Consider the following 16,547-nt stretch of genomic DNA (forward strand, 5'->3'; position numbering starts at 1 on the left):
AATGCTGTTTTAAAAAAAAATTCACTGAAAGGTAATCAGTGAAAAATGGTTGCTGAACCAAAGGGGATATTGGGGAGTGACAGAAAGTTTTGATTTTAAGAGAAGGCATTAAAGGAGGAGAGAGAGACTGTGAAAGAATTCGAGCACATGGTTTTACCTGGATAAACAGATGGTTAACACTTGTGGAGCAAAAGGAAAGGGTAGATGTGCAAGCAGTCAGAGGAACTCGGAGTTCGTGTGGAGTCTGATTATAGGGCTGGAGAAGTTTGCAGAAGGTGACAGAGGGGAACAAAGTCAATTTGGGATTCAAATGTGAGAATGAGAATTTTAATTTTGAGGTGTTTAGTGTTGGGATCTGATGTTGGCCCTGAGTGGGACATGAATAAGGAAATAATTACATCTCCTGTCAGGGTGTGATGTTATGGTTGTCCTATGCATACAGAATTAATACGGTAAGTCCATGATAGTAAGGATGTACGAAGTTTTACAGTCCAGCTCTATGTAATTGCATTATGCTTTGTCCTGTATACCAGTTTTGTTTTATGATCAAAGACTGTGTATTTGGAATTTCCCATGAGGATGAGATAGCAAGAAATAGACATGAGTTGACTGCCTTCTGGTGAGGTTAGCTAATGGGGTTGTGAAGATCCAGACACTACCAAATCTGCCCCGCACATGTTTTGTTTGGAAATAAATATTAACCACATATTCTGGAGATGATAGTTAGTTGCATTTTGGCTCTGGATGATGTAGCATTCTCAGCATATGCCAGGCATATTTGTTCTTTAAAATAGTTCCTATTTTTGTTTCTGTTTGTAAAACTAGCTCAATTCTCCTTTAATATATTCATTTCCACCCTTTTTAAAGCTGCTATACTTTGCCTTGTTGGAAGATTATAAAGACAATCTGGTTTCTATACAACCTGATGGTTGTACAATCTACGAAACTAAACAAAAATGGTTTTGTCATTGTCATAAAGAAAGCTACAACCAACAAGAGTGATGAAGAGACAGAGGGGGAAAGGCATTCATTTTGTTTACTCAGATCTAATTATTTCCAGTCCCATTCCTGGGAAGCTGGAAATTCTTGTAAAAAAGATTCCATAAATACTGGATATTTAGTACTTTTTTTTCCAATTGTCATTGTTAATGGCTGAAAATTTTACAGTAGATTTTTAGTTTGAGTCCATTTCTAACTTGAGTCAACAAACAGGGCATTTACCAAAGGAATACAAGTTGACTTGATTTATCCTTTTTCCTCGTCCCTTGTAGCTTGGTAGGTCCCTTGATGGCATCCCTAAGATTAATAATTCATTACATTCAATTTCATGTAATAAATGTTATCTCAATGGAATCTTCCCTTCACAGTGATACACAACATTTGCAGTTGGTCTGTACAATCTGGACAACAACATCAACAGATATCAAGTGGTTTTAGTAACAAATATATCTGTTTTTTCTTTTGAATTTCTTGGGAATGAATGTAGTCCCATAAATGCAGAAGAGTCTCAGTCTATTAATAAGGGACCCATTAAACTCTGAAATGTGTTCATTTTGTGAAAAAAATTTAATTTTCTTTGAGATAGCAGTGATATTTCATATCCTAGCATTTTGTTCATCATCGTTACTTATTACATTAAGGAAATTTGTTATTTTCCTAGTAGCTGTGTACCACGAGTTTTTGTACCATACATTATTTTTGCATTTGAAATCTTTCCTTTAGCAGTAGGTTAATATTAACAGTTTTAAATCTCATTGTGCGGGTTGGTTAAAATGTTCGTATATAAACTTATAAATGATATTAAAGACTGTACAATATGGACTTCATTGCACTGCTTCTGAATGTGTGGTAGCGTGTAAAATTCCTGAAAGAGCCATTTCTGAAGAAGGGTCCAGACGCAAAACGTCAGCTTTCCTGCTCTTCTGATGCTTCTTGGCCTGCTATGTCCATCCAGCTCTACACCTTGATATCTCAGATTCTCTCTAATCGGCAGTTCCTACTAACTCTGCAAGAGCCATGTGTTTTGAGCCTTTGACACTTAAAGTAACTCGCTTTGTAATACTGGAGCATATCTTGGATATTCTTGGTTTCCACAGTGTAACACCCTGAGATACTCTTGGTCTTCTCACTGCACATACAGAGAGAAAAATACATTGGGGAATGTTTAACTGCACAGGGAGGATGGACATTATAAAAAATAGACTTTGTCAGGTAAAACTCATTCACTTTTCAAGCTGTATCCTTGAAGTTTTCTCAAGTGATTTCATAGAGAAATCAGAGAGTGCTCTAATTCTGTGATGATCTGCTGTACAAGCATTGTTTCAGCATTAAGATTGAGGTTTTCTCTCTAACTTTCATTGTTTAACATGCCTTTGTTTCGTTGTGGAGTCAGCTCTGCTGCCCTTCATCAGTTCTTGCTAATCTGCATTGACTCCTAGTTCAGTGATTCCTCAATTTTAAAATTCTCATCCTTGTCAAATCCTTCCAAGGTCTTGTTGCTCCCAATCTTGTAACACTATCCTGCCCTCCAAGATCTCTGCTGATCCAATTTTGTCACCTGACCTGCTATGTCCTAATGTTAACTTTTGTTTGATAATCTCTGAAACACATCATAATATGTTAAGCTAAGGCTGATTGGTTAGTACGGATGGGTTGGACCTAAAGGTCTGTTTGTGTTGTATGACTCTATGATCCGAAATCCCCAGAAAACTGAAGTGCTTATCCAGCCAACTTCCAAAACAAGACACCACTACCAATAGATAATGGCCAATAAGATGATCCTGGAAAGTGTGGACCATTTTCTGCACAGTGAGAGTCTCTACTCAACGCAGGCAGACATAAATGACAAAATTATTCACCATTACCAATGTCCAGCCTCAACTTTATCTGATTAGGGTCTCAAACCCAAGACAAAAATCATAGTTTGGCAGCAGTGATCTCTGTTTTCCTGTGAAAATTTGGACAGCTAAATAAATCAATCATTTGAAACCTCTGAGTACACACCAGCAGTGCCATCATAAAGTCGTCAAAAATTCAATGGCAGGAAAGGAAGTGCCAAACCAACATCCCCAGCGTTGAAGTGTTTAAAATTTTACTGGATGGGTCATGTCAGTCATATAACTGACATAGTCCCAATGCATTCATTTGAAACATGGTTAGGGCAGGACACTCCCTGGAGGACTGCACATATTTTAAGGATGCCCTCAAAGAATCCCTGATGAGATATTCATGGGAGTCTGTTTTTGACTGACCAAATAAAAAAGGACCAAATAAAGAAGGCTCAGTTGAGAAGCTATCACATTGAGACCCTGTTGGGAGTCTGCAGAGGTAAAGTTGAAATGTTGGCAATGGTGCACGAATCTTTAAAACAACTCTGCAATATGCAGGGTAGGTGGTATTTGAAGGGACTTGAAAGAATTGAAGAGTCTGTTGACAATGCATTGGACGTATAAACCATTGTGGAATCCACTGAACTAAGGCATCCTTGATTCTAAGAAGTTGTCAAAGAGACCAGAAGTCTGATAATCACTCTCATAAACTGTTTGGAATGATGTAAATATAAGTTGTTCTTGATTGCTCTGCCTACAGAACTCACTGCTTTCGCACCACATGACATTGTAATGCAACAAGAAGTTGGAGAAGGAATGGGCCATTGGCCCCATCAAGTCTGTTGACCATTCAATGGCTGGTCAAATTATGTCTGATTTGGCAGTGTTCTTAACTCTGATCACCTGTCTGCCTAAGTTTGAAATTATATTCGTAGTTTCAGCGAAGAAGTTTCCACTTCATTTTAAAGATCATTCATGTTAGAATCGTGCAGGTCGTTGACAGTTGTTAATACTGTCATTACTAATGAAGACTTTGAAATGAAGTGGTAAATGCCTCCACGAGAAACCGATTCGTGAATTGAACGAGTCAGTAAATTTTCGGTTGCTGCCAGAGTTGAGGCTAGGTGAGTTTGCAGACCAAGAAACTACAGCAGGATTTGAGGGATGGCTCAGCAAACGTGTGAAACCTCCCATTAAGTAATTTTTAAAGTTCTGTCAGGAAAAGCGCTGCAGCAGACCCCAGGCATTGTCGTGATTTTGATATTGGTTCCGTGTGTGGGAGAAATCCAGGCCGGGATTTGCAGCTTTCTCTGTCTTTCGGCGTCTGATCCTCCGCCCCCGGGTGTCGGTGCTTGCAACACGCCGGGCTGGCGGAACGCAGTCGCTTCTCTGCTCACAGTGGTGATGTTGCGCTCGTTGCGAACCAGACGATCCGCTCTCGGAGCTCGGTGCCCCCGCTGTGCTCGAAGGCGGGCGATGCAACCCTGAACCAACACCGCTGCGTGTTTGCATCTGCCAAGTGAAGGAGGGAATCGATGGCTGTTCACACACCTGCCTCTCTGCTGCATCCTACATAGTGATTTTTTTCCCCCATTTATACACACCCACACACACAATTAGGAGCAGGCTCATGTTGGGTGTTCCTCTGTTGAATTGCCTAGTGTTGGATGTTCTTCCTTTGGAGCAGTCTAGCTTTGGATATTCCTCAGCTGTGTGGTCTGTTGTTGGGTATTTCAGGTTCAGAGAAGGGTGGCAGGAGCCATGTACCTGCTGGACAACGAGCCATATCCCGAAATGCTGAAGAGGGGAACTCCTCAGAGGAAGACTGTCTACCGAATCTCCCTCACTCTTGTCAAACGGGAGGCTGCCACAGCTGAGGCTGGTAGCAAATCCTCGCCTTCCCCTACACCTCAGGGGCCTCTGGAGCGACCAGGTTGCCCCAGTGACAGCCACCATCCTGGAAGCCAGTGCCTGGCAGAATGTGGTGAAGCCGAGGACGAATTTGAGCCAGAAGCGAATCTTCGGAGCTTTCGCACCTTCAGCACTGGCCACCTGGAACTGGGCAGGTTGAAGGTGGCCAGACGATCCCATGATCTGGGCTTCAAGCTCAAGGACAATCCGACCAAAGACCTGGTCACACTGAGATGCAGAGATGGGACTTCAGCTAGGCCAAGCAGTATGCTTGCAACTGTGGATGTGGAATTAAGAAACAAGAAAAATTGGACCCATTGCACTGAGAGGTTGGTGACAGGGCCTGAATCCACGGAATGTGATACCAGGCCCATCAATATCACAAACCAGGGAAAGGATCAACAAGAAGGCAGAGCTTGCACTGAAGGCAATCGGAGAGGGGATGCAACCAAAGCCGTTAGTGTAAAGGAGCACTTTGTCCCTTTACAGTCCACTAATGCAGATGAGCTTTATCCAAGGAAATCACCAAGGACAGGTGGCAGGTTGGCTTTGAAGAAAATCGAGACAGCCATCAAGAGAAACTCAAATGATTTATTAAAGAATCCTTTAGGAGACAAGGAGTTAATCACGATGTCCCCTCCTGGTTCAGAGCGTGATTTTTCTAAACACATTGTTCCAAAGGGTGAACATGGTTTATTGTCAGTAGCTCCAGCAGTTGGTTCATCTCTGCTACCTGATTATTCGAGTGTCTGCGTAGATGCCATCAAACAAACACCTCCAATGTCCATGGCGACAGACAAGAGGCACCCATGTTTACTCAGAAGAAGTTTCAGCTTCAGACACTGGAATGGGGAGCTAGTGAGGTTTAAAACGTTATCAAAGGAGAAACATCATGGCAGTTCCAACTGTCTGTCTGGTGGGGATGCTGGACGCGAATTCAGCAATCAAAAGCTTGAGCCTTATTGTGGGGAATCTGTAGCAAATGAGAAGCGAAACACCTTGGATGTTGGGGAAGTGCTGAACAAAACTGATCCACTGTCTGAGCCTGGGCGATGGGAGCGGGGAAAACGAAAGAACAGGACTTTAGACAACAGTGACATTCACAAGCTTTCTGAAAACTTAGAGATGGGGAAGGATGGCTTTTTAGCGGGTACTGTGAGATCCAGTTCCCAGGAGCACAAACTCTTCAGGTTTTTTAGTGGTATTTTCTCAAAGCGTGATGGTACTTCAACACCTGTTACAAGTCCTTATGGAAAATCACACAGGGATTATGTTGCCAAATCCAAAGGATATGCTTGCAGCCAGAAGAAAGGTATCTCACCTCTTGGGCAGTCCAGCAGTGAGAGCATTGATGAAAATACTTATCAAAATGGTATGGTATCAATAACATTCTGCTCTTTGAAATTGTGTAAAATTTGATAGCGTAGACATATTCTGAAAATTTAACCAATAGTTATGCTTTCACCTAACAATTCTACAAAAATAGATTGACAGAGGACATACCGCTGGGTTGCGAATCAGAAGTTAAGGAATGGTTAGTGGGGTCATATTAGTGTAGGTGGAAAATCATGAATTCATAAAGTACAAGTACTTTGCTGTGCTGCATTTAAGTCAGTTAGAAAAAAATGTTAATAACTGATGTTTGATTGACACAGAGGTTGAACCTTGAGGTTTTTTCCACCGCAGCATGGGGGCTTTTAGCACTCAACATGCAAAACCTTAATGGATTGTATTCAGTTTCCCTTTAGAAAAGAGAGAAGCCCAGACAATTAGCTTTGAGATGGCAGTTACATTATCTGTATTCAGCAGTCCACATGATGGGTACTGGAAAGCTTGTAATTACAGGTTGGAAAAATATTTCAAGTGTGGCATTATGCAGGCAGCAGAAGAATTCAATTCTGAGATTGTACGTGGAGGTGTATTTCACCTGCAAAAATCATTGACTTAGTGCTTGAAATATGTGAGATGGAAGTAATGTCTTCAGCTGGTATTTAATCATTAATTTGTCTAGAAATAAGAATTGTGTACATTACTGTTTGGCCCTCACTTATTTGAAAGTTTTTATAGTTGTCAGATATTTATTCTATAGTTACAACTAAAATATTCAAATTTTAGAATTTTTTATATCATAAATGTATAGGATCTTGACACTTCAAAACATGCTCTCCACCTACATAACATTGTGTTTTTTGTTTCAAATCTTTTCTTTGTATTACCAATCATCTTTTGTAGCCTCTACATGTTAGGCATTATCATAACTGACATTGATAAATGCAAACATGCTTATGGTTTCAACATATTAATTAAATGTGCCCTTTTGGTAGAGACTGTATATCGAAACAGAGTCTTGTGCAAGAATGTAGGTAGTCATAATGAATGCTGTAAGTAAGTGGGAGTCTAATACATTCAAAGACCTGTCAAGAATTGGATAAGTTGTTCCTTTTCTAAAAGACTATTGTCAAATGTGCCATTTGATGTGTACAAAGCCTTGCAGTTTGGAAATCAGATAGAAAACTGTGTTGCAATGTTAGCCATATTGAGATCTTTATCCGTAGAGGATAAAGGTCAGGTAGAATTAAGCGAGTCGTAGGCTGTTAGGGTTTGAAACTTGGATGAATATTCAAAAGTCTGCCAGATGCTGACCATTGGCTCTAGGTACTGGGTTGGCAAAAAAAAACCTATGAATTTGATATTTCTTTGTCATCTGTAGCGGCAAGCGGGATATTTCCTTTATGATTTGAAAAATGGAAAAGCTCATTTGATGGCATCCTAAGACTGAATAATAACTGAATAGCTACTTGAAAATATTTATCATAAAAGTTGAAAGAACCACTATTTTTCATTTTAATATCAGTATTTAAATAATGGAATGAGTTATCTAGCACTGGTTTGAAATTATTATTAATATTTAATTGAAAAATAATATAGACATTGTTTAAAATTAAACTCGGTACACTAGTGTTACTTGTGTAGCATTTTGCATCAAGAGACCAAAGACCAATGTAAATGACATTAGTATTACTTCAGTGTGTGCTTGCTTAGACACAGAAGATACTTGGTGACCTGAAGCGTTAACTCTGCTTTCTTTCCACAGATGCTGCCAGACTTAAGTTTTTCCAGCAATTCCTGGTTTGGTTTCTGATTTCTACAATCCAAGTTCTTTTTTTGTTCCGGGAACCTGGTAGTTGGTTTTGTCAAAAACTAACTCGTTAGTTACTGGGCTTGGTAACTAGGAAATTGTACATTGTTATTGAAAGCTATTCATACTATAAATAGCCAAAAACACCTAAAGAGATTTGGATTTGAATCCCAACATTAACAAATGTCATTGTATGAGTTTCTCGGTGGAAGAATGACTCTAGCTCTCAACAGGTTGTTTAGGTGATCAAATACAAACAAGTGGTTTAAGCTAGGCCCTTCAATGTATTGACCAATGTAGTCTCTATTGTGCAGTGCTTGAAGGAGATATTTGATGAGAGTTCTGTAGAGGAAGATAATTAGAATTTTAAAATATGCCGATGAAATATTCCTATGGAAAAGTAAGCTATAATTATAGCACCATATATCATGGTCTGAATATAAAAGTTTGATGCTATTCTGGTGCACTAATCAGTTTATTCCTGCAGTGTTCATTCATGTCTTTGTTACCTCAAGACTGTATTCCCAGTTGGCTTCCCACCATCTACCCTTAGGTTATCTAAAACATTGCCATCTGTGTTCTAACTCATACCACGCTGCCTTCGCATGTTACCCCTCTACTTGCTTTCTACAGTTGCTCTTGGCCCAGCAGCATCTTGACTTTAAAATTCTTAATCTTCTCTTCAGATCTCTCCATGGCCTTGTCCTTCCCTTTCCCTGGTCTACTTCATCTCAGCAATCGCCCAGGATTTCTGCACTCATTTGACATTGGCCTCCTGTGCATCCCCAGTTTTAATCTCTTCATCTTTGGTCACATTACCATCAATAGCCTAGACCCTGAGCTTTGTAATACCCTTTTTAGGCCTCTCTGCTTCTCTACCCCATTTGTTCTTTCAAGATATTCCGTTAAAATCTCATGCTATGATCAAAAAACCTACTTCTTTGATCATCTGACCTAATATTTCTTTGTGTCTTGGTATCATACAGAATCAGAGAATGGTTTCACCTTGCGTGTAGACTATTTGGCTTGTCTATGCCCACTCTTTGCACCTGCTGTGAGGTACCTCCGGATATTTCATAACATTAAAGGCTCCATATAAATGTAAGTTGTTACATAGGAGCACAGGACTTTGTAGCAGGATAGGCCATTTGGTCTCTTGAGCTTGCTCTGCTGCTCAAAATGATCGTGGCTGATCTGCTTGTGGCCTCAACTCCACTTCCTTGTTTGCTCGTCAAAAAGTCTGACTCCCTTGACTTTTAAAAATCTGTTTTAGCTTGAGTTTGAACAAATTCAGTGAGCAGTCTGCACTTTCTGGGGGAGGGATTCTACAGACAAGCACCCTCTGTGAGGGCAAAAACAAGCCCTTTTCTCAGTCTTCTAAGGGAGGCCTCTTATTCTTAAGGTGTGTTGCCTAGTTTAAATCTTTCTCCAAGGGAAACACCCAGAATCCAACATGTCAAATCCTGTCAATCTTTTGTGTTTCAGTACGGTTACCTCTCATTCTTCTAAGTTCCAATGGTTGAAGAACCATCCTTCCTTCATAATGCAAGCCCCTGTTCCCAGAAATGAGTCTCCTGAACTGAGCTCGAAACTTATTGTTGAAATGAGAATGCTGCTGGTATTATATAACAGTAGTTAAAGCAAAATTCACTTATAAGCATACATATAAACACACACACAGTTGGAATCTGAAAATGTAACATTTTGTAGCACTGCAAAATCTTGCTTTTAGTAAGAACAAGATGTGAATGAAAATGATATTACAGATGCCAGACTATGACTATCACAATTGCATGAGCAGTGAAGAAGATTTCAGACTGTGGTAAGAACTATTGCTCCATTGATTTATCTTGCTATTTTAAAATAGTGTGGCTTCAAAAGCCAAACTGTTCTCTGATACATTGCTTGAAAGTTTAAGCCACAAGTATTATAATTTCAATTATGTCATTGAAAATCATGGATCGCCTGAGATAATTTTGTCCAAGAATGGGAGGAGCTTTAACCAGTTTGAGACTTTGAAGTGAATTTGGGGTACCGAATAGAATTTAGTGGCCAACTTTTAAGCATTTTGTAACATTATACCTGTGGAATGCTTTTAGCATGTTTCTGTTATAGCTGATTTAATAATATGTTCTTTACAGTGTAGTGCATTCCTGGAACTTGGTGGTAGAATGATTTATATTATTACAATTATAATTACATTTCTTAAACTTGTTGCATTTCCCTTGTTGAATATTGAAGTTCCTTGATAAATAAGTTGAATCCTGTGCAGACTTTCTCAATACTACCTCACACCTAGATCAGTGTATGGTCAAGTCCTTTGTGGGATTCAGCATGACAGATCCTGATTAATGAGTTGTGTGCACTGTGATAGCTTTTGTCAGCTAGAGTTGGTTTTCTGTTTGAGGCTACATCGAGAAAAATCAGCCAGCGAACGGCCATGACTGATTTTCAGTGATCCTTACTGTAGAAAATGCTTGTTTGCACACAATAGATGAAAACTGAATAGCGTTGAATCATGATACTCTTCCATCAACTGATAGACAGCTGACATTAAATGCCTAGACTAGTAAATAAGGAATTCATACTGAGATGAAGTATCGAAAGCCATTTTGTGACAATGGAACTGTAACCCATGATGTGTCTCGAGTTTCAGGTGTTCAGAGGAGAAATGGTAGAAAATGTAACAGGAACATAGATATTTTCAGATTTCGTTTTGTGGTTTGAGTCCTGTATTTTTGGTCATTATGCAACCCTTAACAGTTTACTGGGCTGTTGGGGGTCTAGTAATGGATATTGCTGGCTGTGATGGAGCAAGTATGTGGCGGATTCAGCAGGTGAAGCAGGAACGCTGACGTTTTGGGCCTAGACCCTTTGGCCCAAATTGTCAGCCTTCCTGCTCCTCTGCTGCTTGCCCTGCTGTGTTCGTCCAGCTCTACACCTTGTTATCTCAGATTCTCCAGCATCAGCAGTTCCTACTGTCTCCGTGGTGGATTCAGCTAGGTCTTTACACCTGCCAACCTAGAAATTGGTCAAAAGCTAGCCTCCTGCTTCTGGATATTTTCTAATCAACCAGTTTTGGAGGTATTATTACGTACCTCTGGTACTGGTGAGATATGAACCCAGGCTTCCTGGCTTAAAAGTAGGGGCATTACTGTACACCAGAATAGTCCTTGGTCAATTGCTTCTAAACATGTAGCAAATGGAAACCCAGTCCCGAAAGTGTGTTTGTTCACTAGCTTTAGGGCTTTAATGGTATCATCAAAAGATGATAATAAATATGCAAATCTGAGAAAAAACTTGAATGTTGAAATAGCTAACTAAAACAAGTGTGGTTCAAATCTTAAAATAAAAAAGACCTACATTTCAAGGGAACCCTAGAAACATCTTCCATTGGATATTTTCAGTATGAAGCTATGCTGTGATTCAGTTGATTTTTTTTCATATTTTTAGGTTTAAATTTTTGACAGAATAATCAGCATGTAATTAGTCTAATTACATGACAATCGTCACTTTCCTTAGCTCCTTCGTTCAAAGCACTCCTATACCCTAGACTCAATTCAGCATTGTAGCCCTCCATCTGACTTCTCATTCTTTCATAGGAACACTCCTCTTGTTAATCCCTCAACCCACTTTCTCCCTTTATTAATTCTGTCTGGCACTTTTCTCCCTGAAAAGCTAAGTTAAGCTACCACTTCTAAAACCCTCTTAACATTTTTAATCTCCAAATCTATAATTTCCTTGAGTATTTCATCTTTGACCCTTGCAGTGGGGAGGCTGTTCTTGCTCTTACTCTGGCCGCACTTAATATTCTTGTAAACAGCAGGAGATTACCAAGTTCTAATTTCCAGATGAGTGACTGTCAGTGTATTTGTATTTTTCCTGATGTTGCTTTAGTAGTAGGAGTGCCACATCCTCGGTCAGATTACCAAACCTATGATTTTGTTAGCCTAGTGGATCGTGTCAAGCTGATACACAATCACAGTTTAGCGGCTTTGGCATTATAAATTGTCAAAGGTTATTGTGGAGAGAAAGGGTGTTTTAATTTTGGATTCTAATATATATTTCAGTATAAACTGGACTCTCATAATCCTGTCAACAAAGATGTTGCCGCTAGATTAATTTGGTTACAGCAGAAGCTTTTCTGTGTTTCAGTGAGGAAGTATCATCTATGTTTTTCAAATCTCTTAACTGGAACAAAATGTATACTGAAGCAGGAGCATTATGAGATAGTCAAAAGATGACCAAAAGGTAAGTCCAAACGATGGAGATTTTAAGTGTCTTAAAGGAGGATTGGGGGTGGAAAGGTTCAGTGAGGGAATCCTGTAGCTTGGGGCCTGAGCAACTGAGACATGAGCACCAAATATGGTGGAACAATTACTTTTGGAAATGTACAATAGCAGCTCAGGTATCTCTATACTGGGGGAGGTTATGGGGATAAAGAGAGAAGAGACCATACTGGCATTTGAAAACAAAGATAATAATTTTAGTGTTGGCTGCCATTCAAGAAAAATCACAATTTGCGTCGAAGTGATAGGTCAATTGGTGCGAATGGAGATACAGCCGATAAAGTTTTAGATAAGCTTAAGTTTATTGTGGGTGAGAGAAACCTAAATAAAGTACAGTCTTAGTACCTTTCCACTGTTGCAGCACTCCAACCAAATGGTGGGCATATCAAATTGGTGGTCTTTCTCATTTATTGGCAGAGTTTGCTGATTAGGACTCGGACAGCCCTATAAATTTATGTGGGCCAGTTTCAAACTGTTTGCGTTAAGGAAGGAAAGATAGATTTTGCTAATTATAGGAGAGTGGAAGTTAACACATTTCTCACACGATCCTGAAAGTTCCTCTAAGATGAAATATCTTTGAAGATCCTGTATTATGTAGTCAAATATTCAGAATTACTAAAAAGACTCAAAAATATTGTGCTTAACAGTTGATTATTTTGCTTTATAAGTAAGCATTTGTAACATAAAAGTGGAAGGAGGCTTGTGTGTATGGCACATTGTTTGGTGCATAAATGCATAATTTTTCAGTGATATGCTTAAAAGCAGATTGTGGGAAAATATTAAAGCACAGGCTTTTAAAAGATCGCACCTTTCTTTTGTCAGGTGGGTAGGAGAGGAAGCCTGACAGTGAGGAGTGGCAGTCAATCAGTGAACAATCTCTGGAATGTAGCATTGTATCTACCTTTTCAAGCATCACACTGCTCGTTGACCCATCCAGCTTCCTTCCTTTTGTAGCTGTACCGTGCTTCATCAAGCTCCATTGTTCTACCGGATTGGTTTGTTTGCTTATTTGCTCCTTAAGTTTAAGAGATAAGATCGGCATCATTGGGCAAAAATAAGACCCCAGGAAAAGGAAAGGTCCATCTTGGGTCATTGCTTAAGCTCTTCCCCTCATCCTGCTGCTTGCTCAGATTAAACAGTATTAATGTATATCTTGCTTCTTCTTGTTAAGTTGGGAAAATAAATGGTTATAGCTAATTTGAGCTGTATGAAAATGAAAAATGTATTGTGAGCCTGTGGAAATGATTTAGTTTGTATTGCATGCATAAATATTGCAATTTTACTGGGCACTTCATTCCATTTGCACGGTTGGTCTTTTCAAACTTGCGGGAGGGGGTGGGGAAATGGTGTGATATGCTTGGACACTAGAATGAAATCTTCATAGTACAACGCCACCATTGATGGAAGTTCTGGCAAGAGAAATTGGAGATGACCAATGAAGACTTTAACCATTCCTGTCTTGCACTGATACTTTTGCTGCTTTCCCACATCACCCATTCTTCTAGTGGTGTGTGAGGCAGTTAATAATGTGCCAATTTGTGCTTCATTCTCCGGAGCTTTGCACATTGGCCTTATACCTGCGTGGAAGTGAATTCATATTTTCCTGCCACCATCAGTGGTAGAGACTTTGACTATCTTGGCCCTATGCTCAAGGACTCGTGCTCTAAATACATCTGCCTTCTCTTCCTATGTTTAAATGTTGTCTTTTCAGGCTTTATTTATATTGCATGTTCTTCACAGCTGCTTCAAAGAGCTGGGAAATTTGTACAGTTGAGGTTACATTTAACCTGGTGGGGTCTTAAGTAGACTGTGGTCCCAGTCAGATTGGCACACAGTGTTGGAGAACACTGTTCACAAATACTGTGGAAATAATTGCTCTGTTCTCATAATTTCTGCCAGGGACTAATAACCAAGGAAAAGAAAAATACATCTGTTGCGTAAAAAGGTGTTGTGTACCTAACTGTAGTCAAATTATGTTTGAGAGGTCAAAATTGAATAATGTTGTCTGACGCGAGTGAAAACAGTGATTCTGACAGTTGTTTCCTTCCTCCCACAGTGTGGTAATGGTAGTATTTCTGCTTTTGCCATTCTCATGTCTTTTGTGGATTGCATGAGAAAGCACTGATACAAATGAGGAGGCTTGGTGACTAGTTCAGATCTAGATATCCACTTTTAATAAGATCCTTATATTTCCATTTGGATTGACTTGCACACTGCTTGATTAAGATTCTGTTTATTTAGAAATACTATACAGTAAGCTTGGCAGATGTATATTTCTATATTCTAGCTTTTATTTTGTGAAAATGATAAATATGAAAAGTAAATGTAATCCTTTTATAAACCATGACTAATCCTAATGCCAGAAATATCTCAAGATTGCACAATGTTTACAGTAATAGTGTTTGATAATCAAAATATATTTTGCAGTAAAATTTTGAGCATTTAAGAAGGACATTTCTCTTTCAATCTTTTAAGAACCTGTCTGTTATGGCTTTAAAAACCTACCCAAACTGTTTGACTTTGAGGCAGTAAGGACTGCAGGTGCTGGAAGCAAGAATCTTTGTTAGTCAGTTTCAGCCTGAAACATTAACCTTCCAGCTCTCCGGATGCTGTCTGACCTGATGTGCTTTTCCAGCCTTGTACTTAAAAACCATTTGACTCCTCTTGAGGTTGTGAATGCCTCAAAGGTACTTCACAAAAGGTTTGGGAAGTTTGTACTAGCAGTGGCTTTCCTAGTTCTATGTAACTGACAAGGAGGATGAGATAAGGTGATCATTATATTCATGTTGCATTTTCAGGCTCACACCAGACTGCCTTCAGAAGTGTGATAACAAGGTGTAGAGCTGGATGAACACAGCAGGCCAAGCAGCATCAGAGGAGCAGGAAAGCTGACGTTTCGGGTCTGGACAGTCAGCTTTCTTGCTCCTCTGATGCTTCTTGGCCTGCTGTGTTCATCCAGCTCTACACCATGTTATCTCAGCTTCTCCAGCATCAGCAGTTCCTACTATCTCTGCTTTCAGAAGTTTGTCTATTTTGCAGTTTGTGGCATTGAATCCTCCACGTTGATAATTTTTATCTTTGGCAGCCCACAAAAGGGCAAATTCACAGCCAGTGTGTTTATATTTATGAAATGTTTTTATAATGTGGTTATATTTTGGTTGGCTGACTGTATTAGAGGATGATTGGTATTTAATTCTTTGTTTAAGTTCTGTCAATCTTCATGTCAGTCGCTACTGTGATTGTTTTTGTTGCTCAGAGATAATGGGAACTGCAGATGCTGGAGAATCCAAGATAATAAAGTGTGAAGCTGGATGAACACAGCAGGCCAAGCAGCATCTTAGGAGCACAAAAGCTGACGTTTCAGGCCTAGACCTCTCTGATGAAGTGTCTTGGCCCGAAACATCAGCTTTTGTGCTCCTAAGATGCTGCTTGGCCTGCTGTGTTTGTCCAGCTTCACACTTTGTTATCTTTGTTTTTGTTGCTGTTGTTTTGACTAATTTCAGTTTGAGAAACCAAGAGGAAATTTGTGTTTTGGTGCATAAAGCTAAGATCTTATACGAGAGCAAATAAATAAATGTTTTGTTTGTACATTCCCAGTAACATCTCATGGTAGCAATGAGGAAACTGACTTTTTATTGAGTAATTTTAGTTCTGTTCATCTTTTCTTAAAATTGCAGAAGATTTTAACCATTTGGCTGCAAAGTAACTTACCTATGTCTTTCAAAATGTTTCAAAAAGGCTGCGTCGTCTTTCTTATATTTGGCTATTATCTCTTATCTTCGATTGGATTAATTTAAGAATTTAATTTCTTTTTAAGTTGAGTAAATTCTTTTACAAGACAGAAGCCAGCATTTACCATTTAGTGTATCCAAATTAAACCAATGCGTAGCTTTAATGTAAAGCCTGAATTATAGATATTTGTAATTGAACACAAACTTGTCATGGTGGGTATAATTTGCTAAATTAACTGTGTAATGCATTAGGATGGCTCCAAGCTGATTCAGGTAAAGTACAGTACTCCTGCAATGAGCAAAAGTAGAGGACTTAAATTTAAGTAGCAAAAACCAAAGTTTTAACCATACATCTCATATTTCGGAAATTTGGGGCAAAGACACATTTATCCTCTTTTCAAGGCGCTACAATTAGTGAATCCTTCATGGATTGTACCAGGGCCAGAATGTAATTTCTGAATTAAAGAGAAAAGTAAATTTAAAACATTTTGCGCATATCTTAGCTGCGTATTGTTTTTACATCATGTTCAAGCAAAAGTTGAATGTATATAACGAGCTGCGTTTATAGCTACATTAGTGATGGCTGGATCTGTATTCCCATCTTTTCTGAACAGACTGCCTTCAGAAGTGTGTCTGTTTTACTGTTTGT

The 16,547-nt window shown here is 39.2% G+C and overlaps 1 protein-coding gene across 11 annotated transcripts in view; it reads left to right on the forward strand.

Annotated features, from left to right (window-relative positions):
- The window catches only part of agap1 (ArfGAP with GTPase domain, ankyrin repeat and PH domain 1), a 667,156-nt gene that overhangs the window by 238,847 nt on the left and 411,762 nt on the right, over positions 1-16,547 (forward strand). For 8 of the 11 annotated variants that reach the window (XM_048534213.2, XM_059647054.1, XM_059647055.1 and 5 more), the window contains exon 1: positions 4,206-6,111. The exons of the other annotated variants lie outside the window; for them this stretch is intronic. In XM_048534213.2, coding sequence (XP_048390170.1) covers positions 4,590-6,111 — 1,522 coding nt within the window. In that variant the 5' untranslated portion in view covers positions 4,206-4,589. Of the gene's footprint in view, positions 1-4,205; positions 6,112-16,547 lie in introns of those variants that run through there. 11 annotated transcript variants of the gene reach the window in all.

Source organism: Stegostoma tigrinum, chromosome 7, assembly GCF_030684315.1.
Source record: "Stegostoma tigrinum isolate sSteTig4 chromosome 7, sSteTig4.hap1, whole genome shotgun sequence".
NCBI lineage: Eukaryota > Metazoa > Chordata > Chondrichthyes > Orectolobiformes > Stegostomatidae > Stegostoma > Stegostoma tigrinum.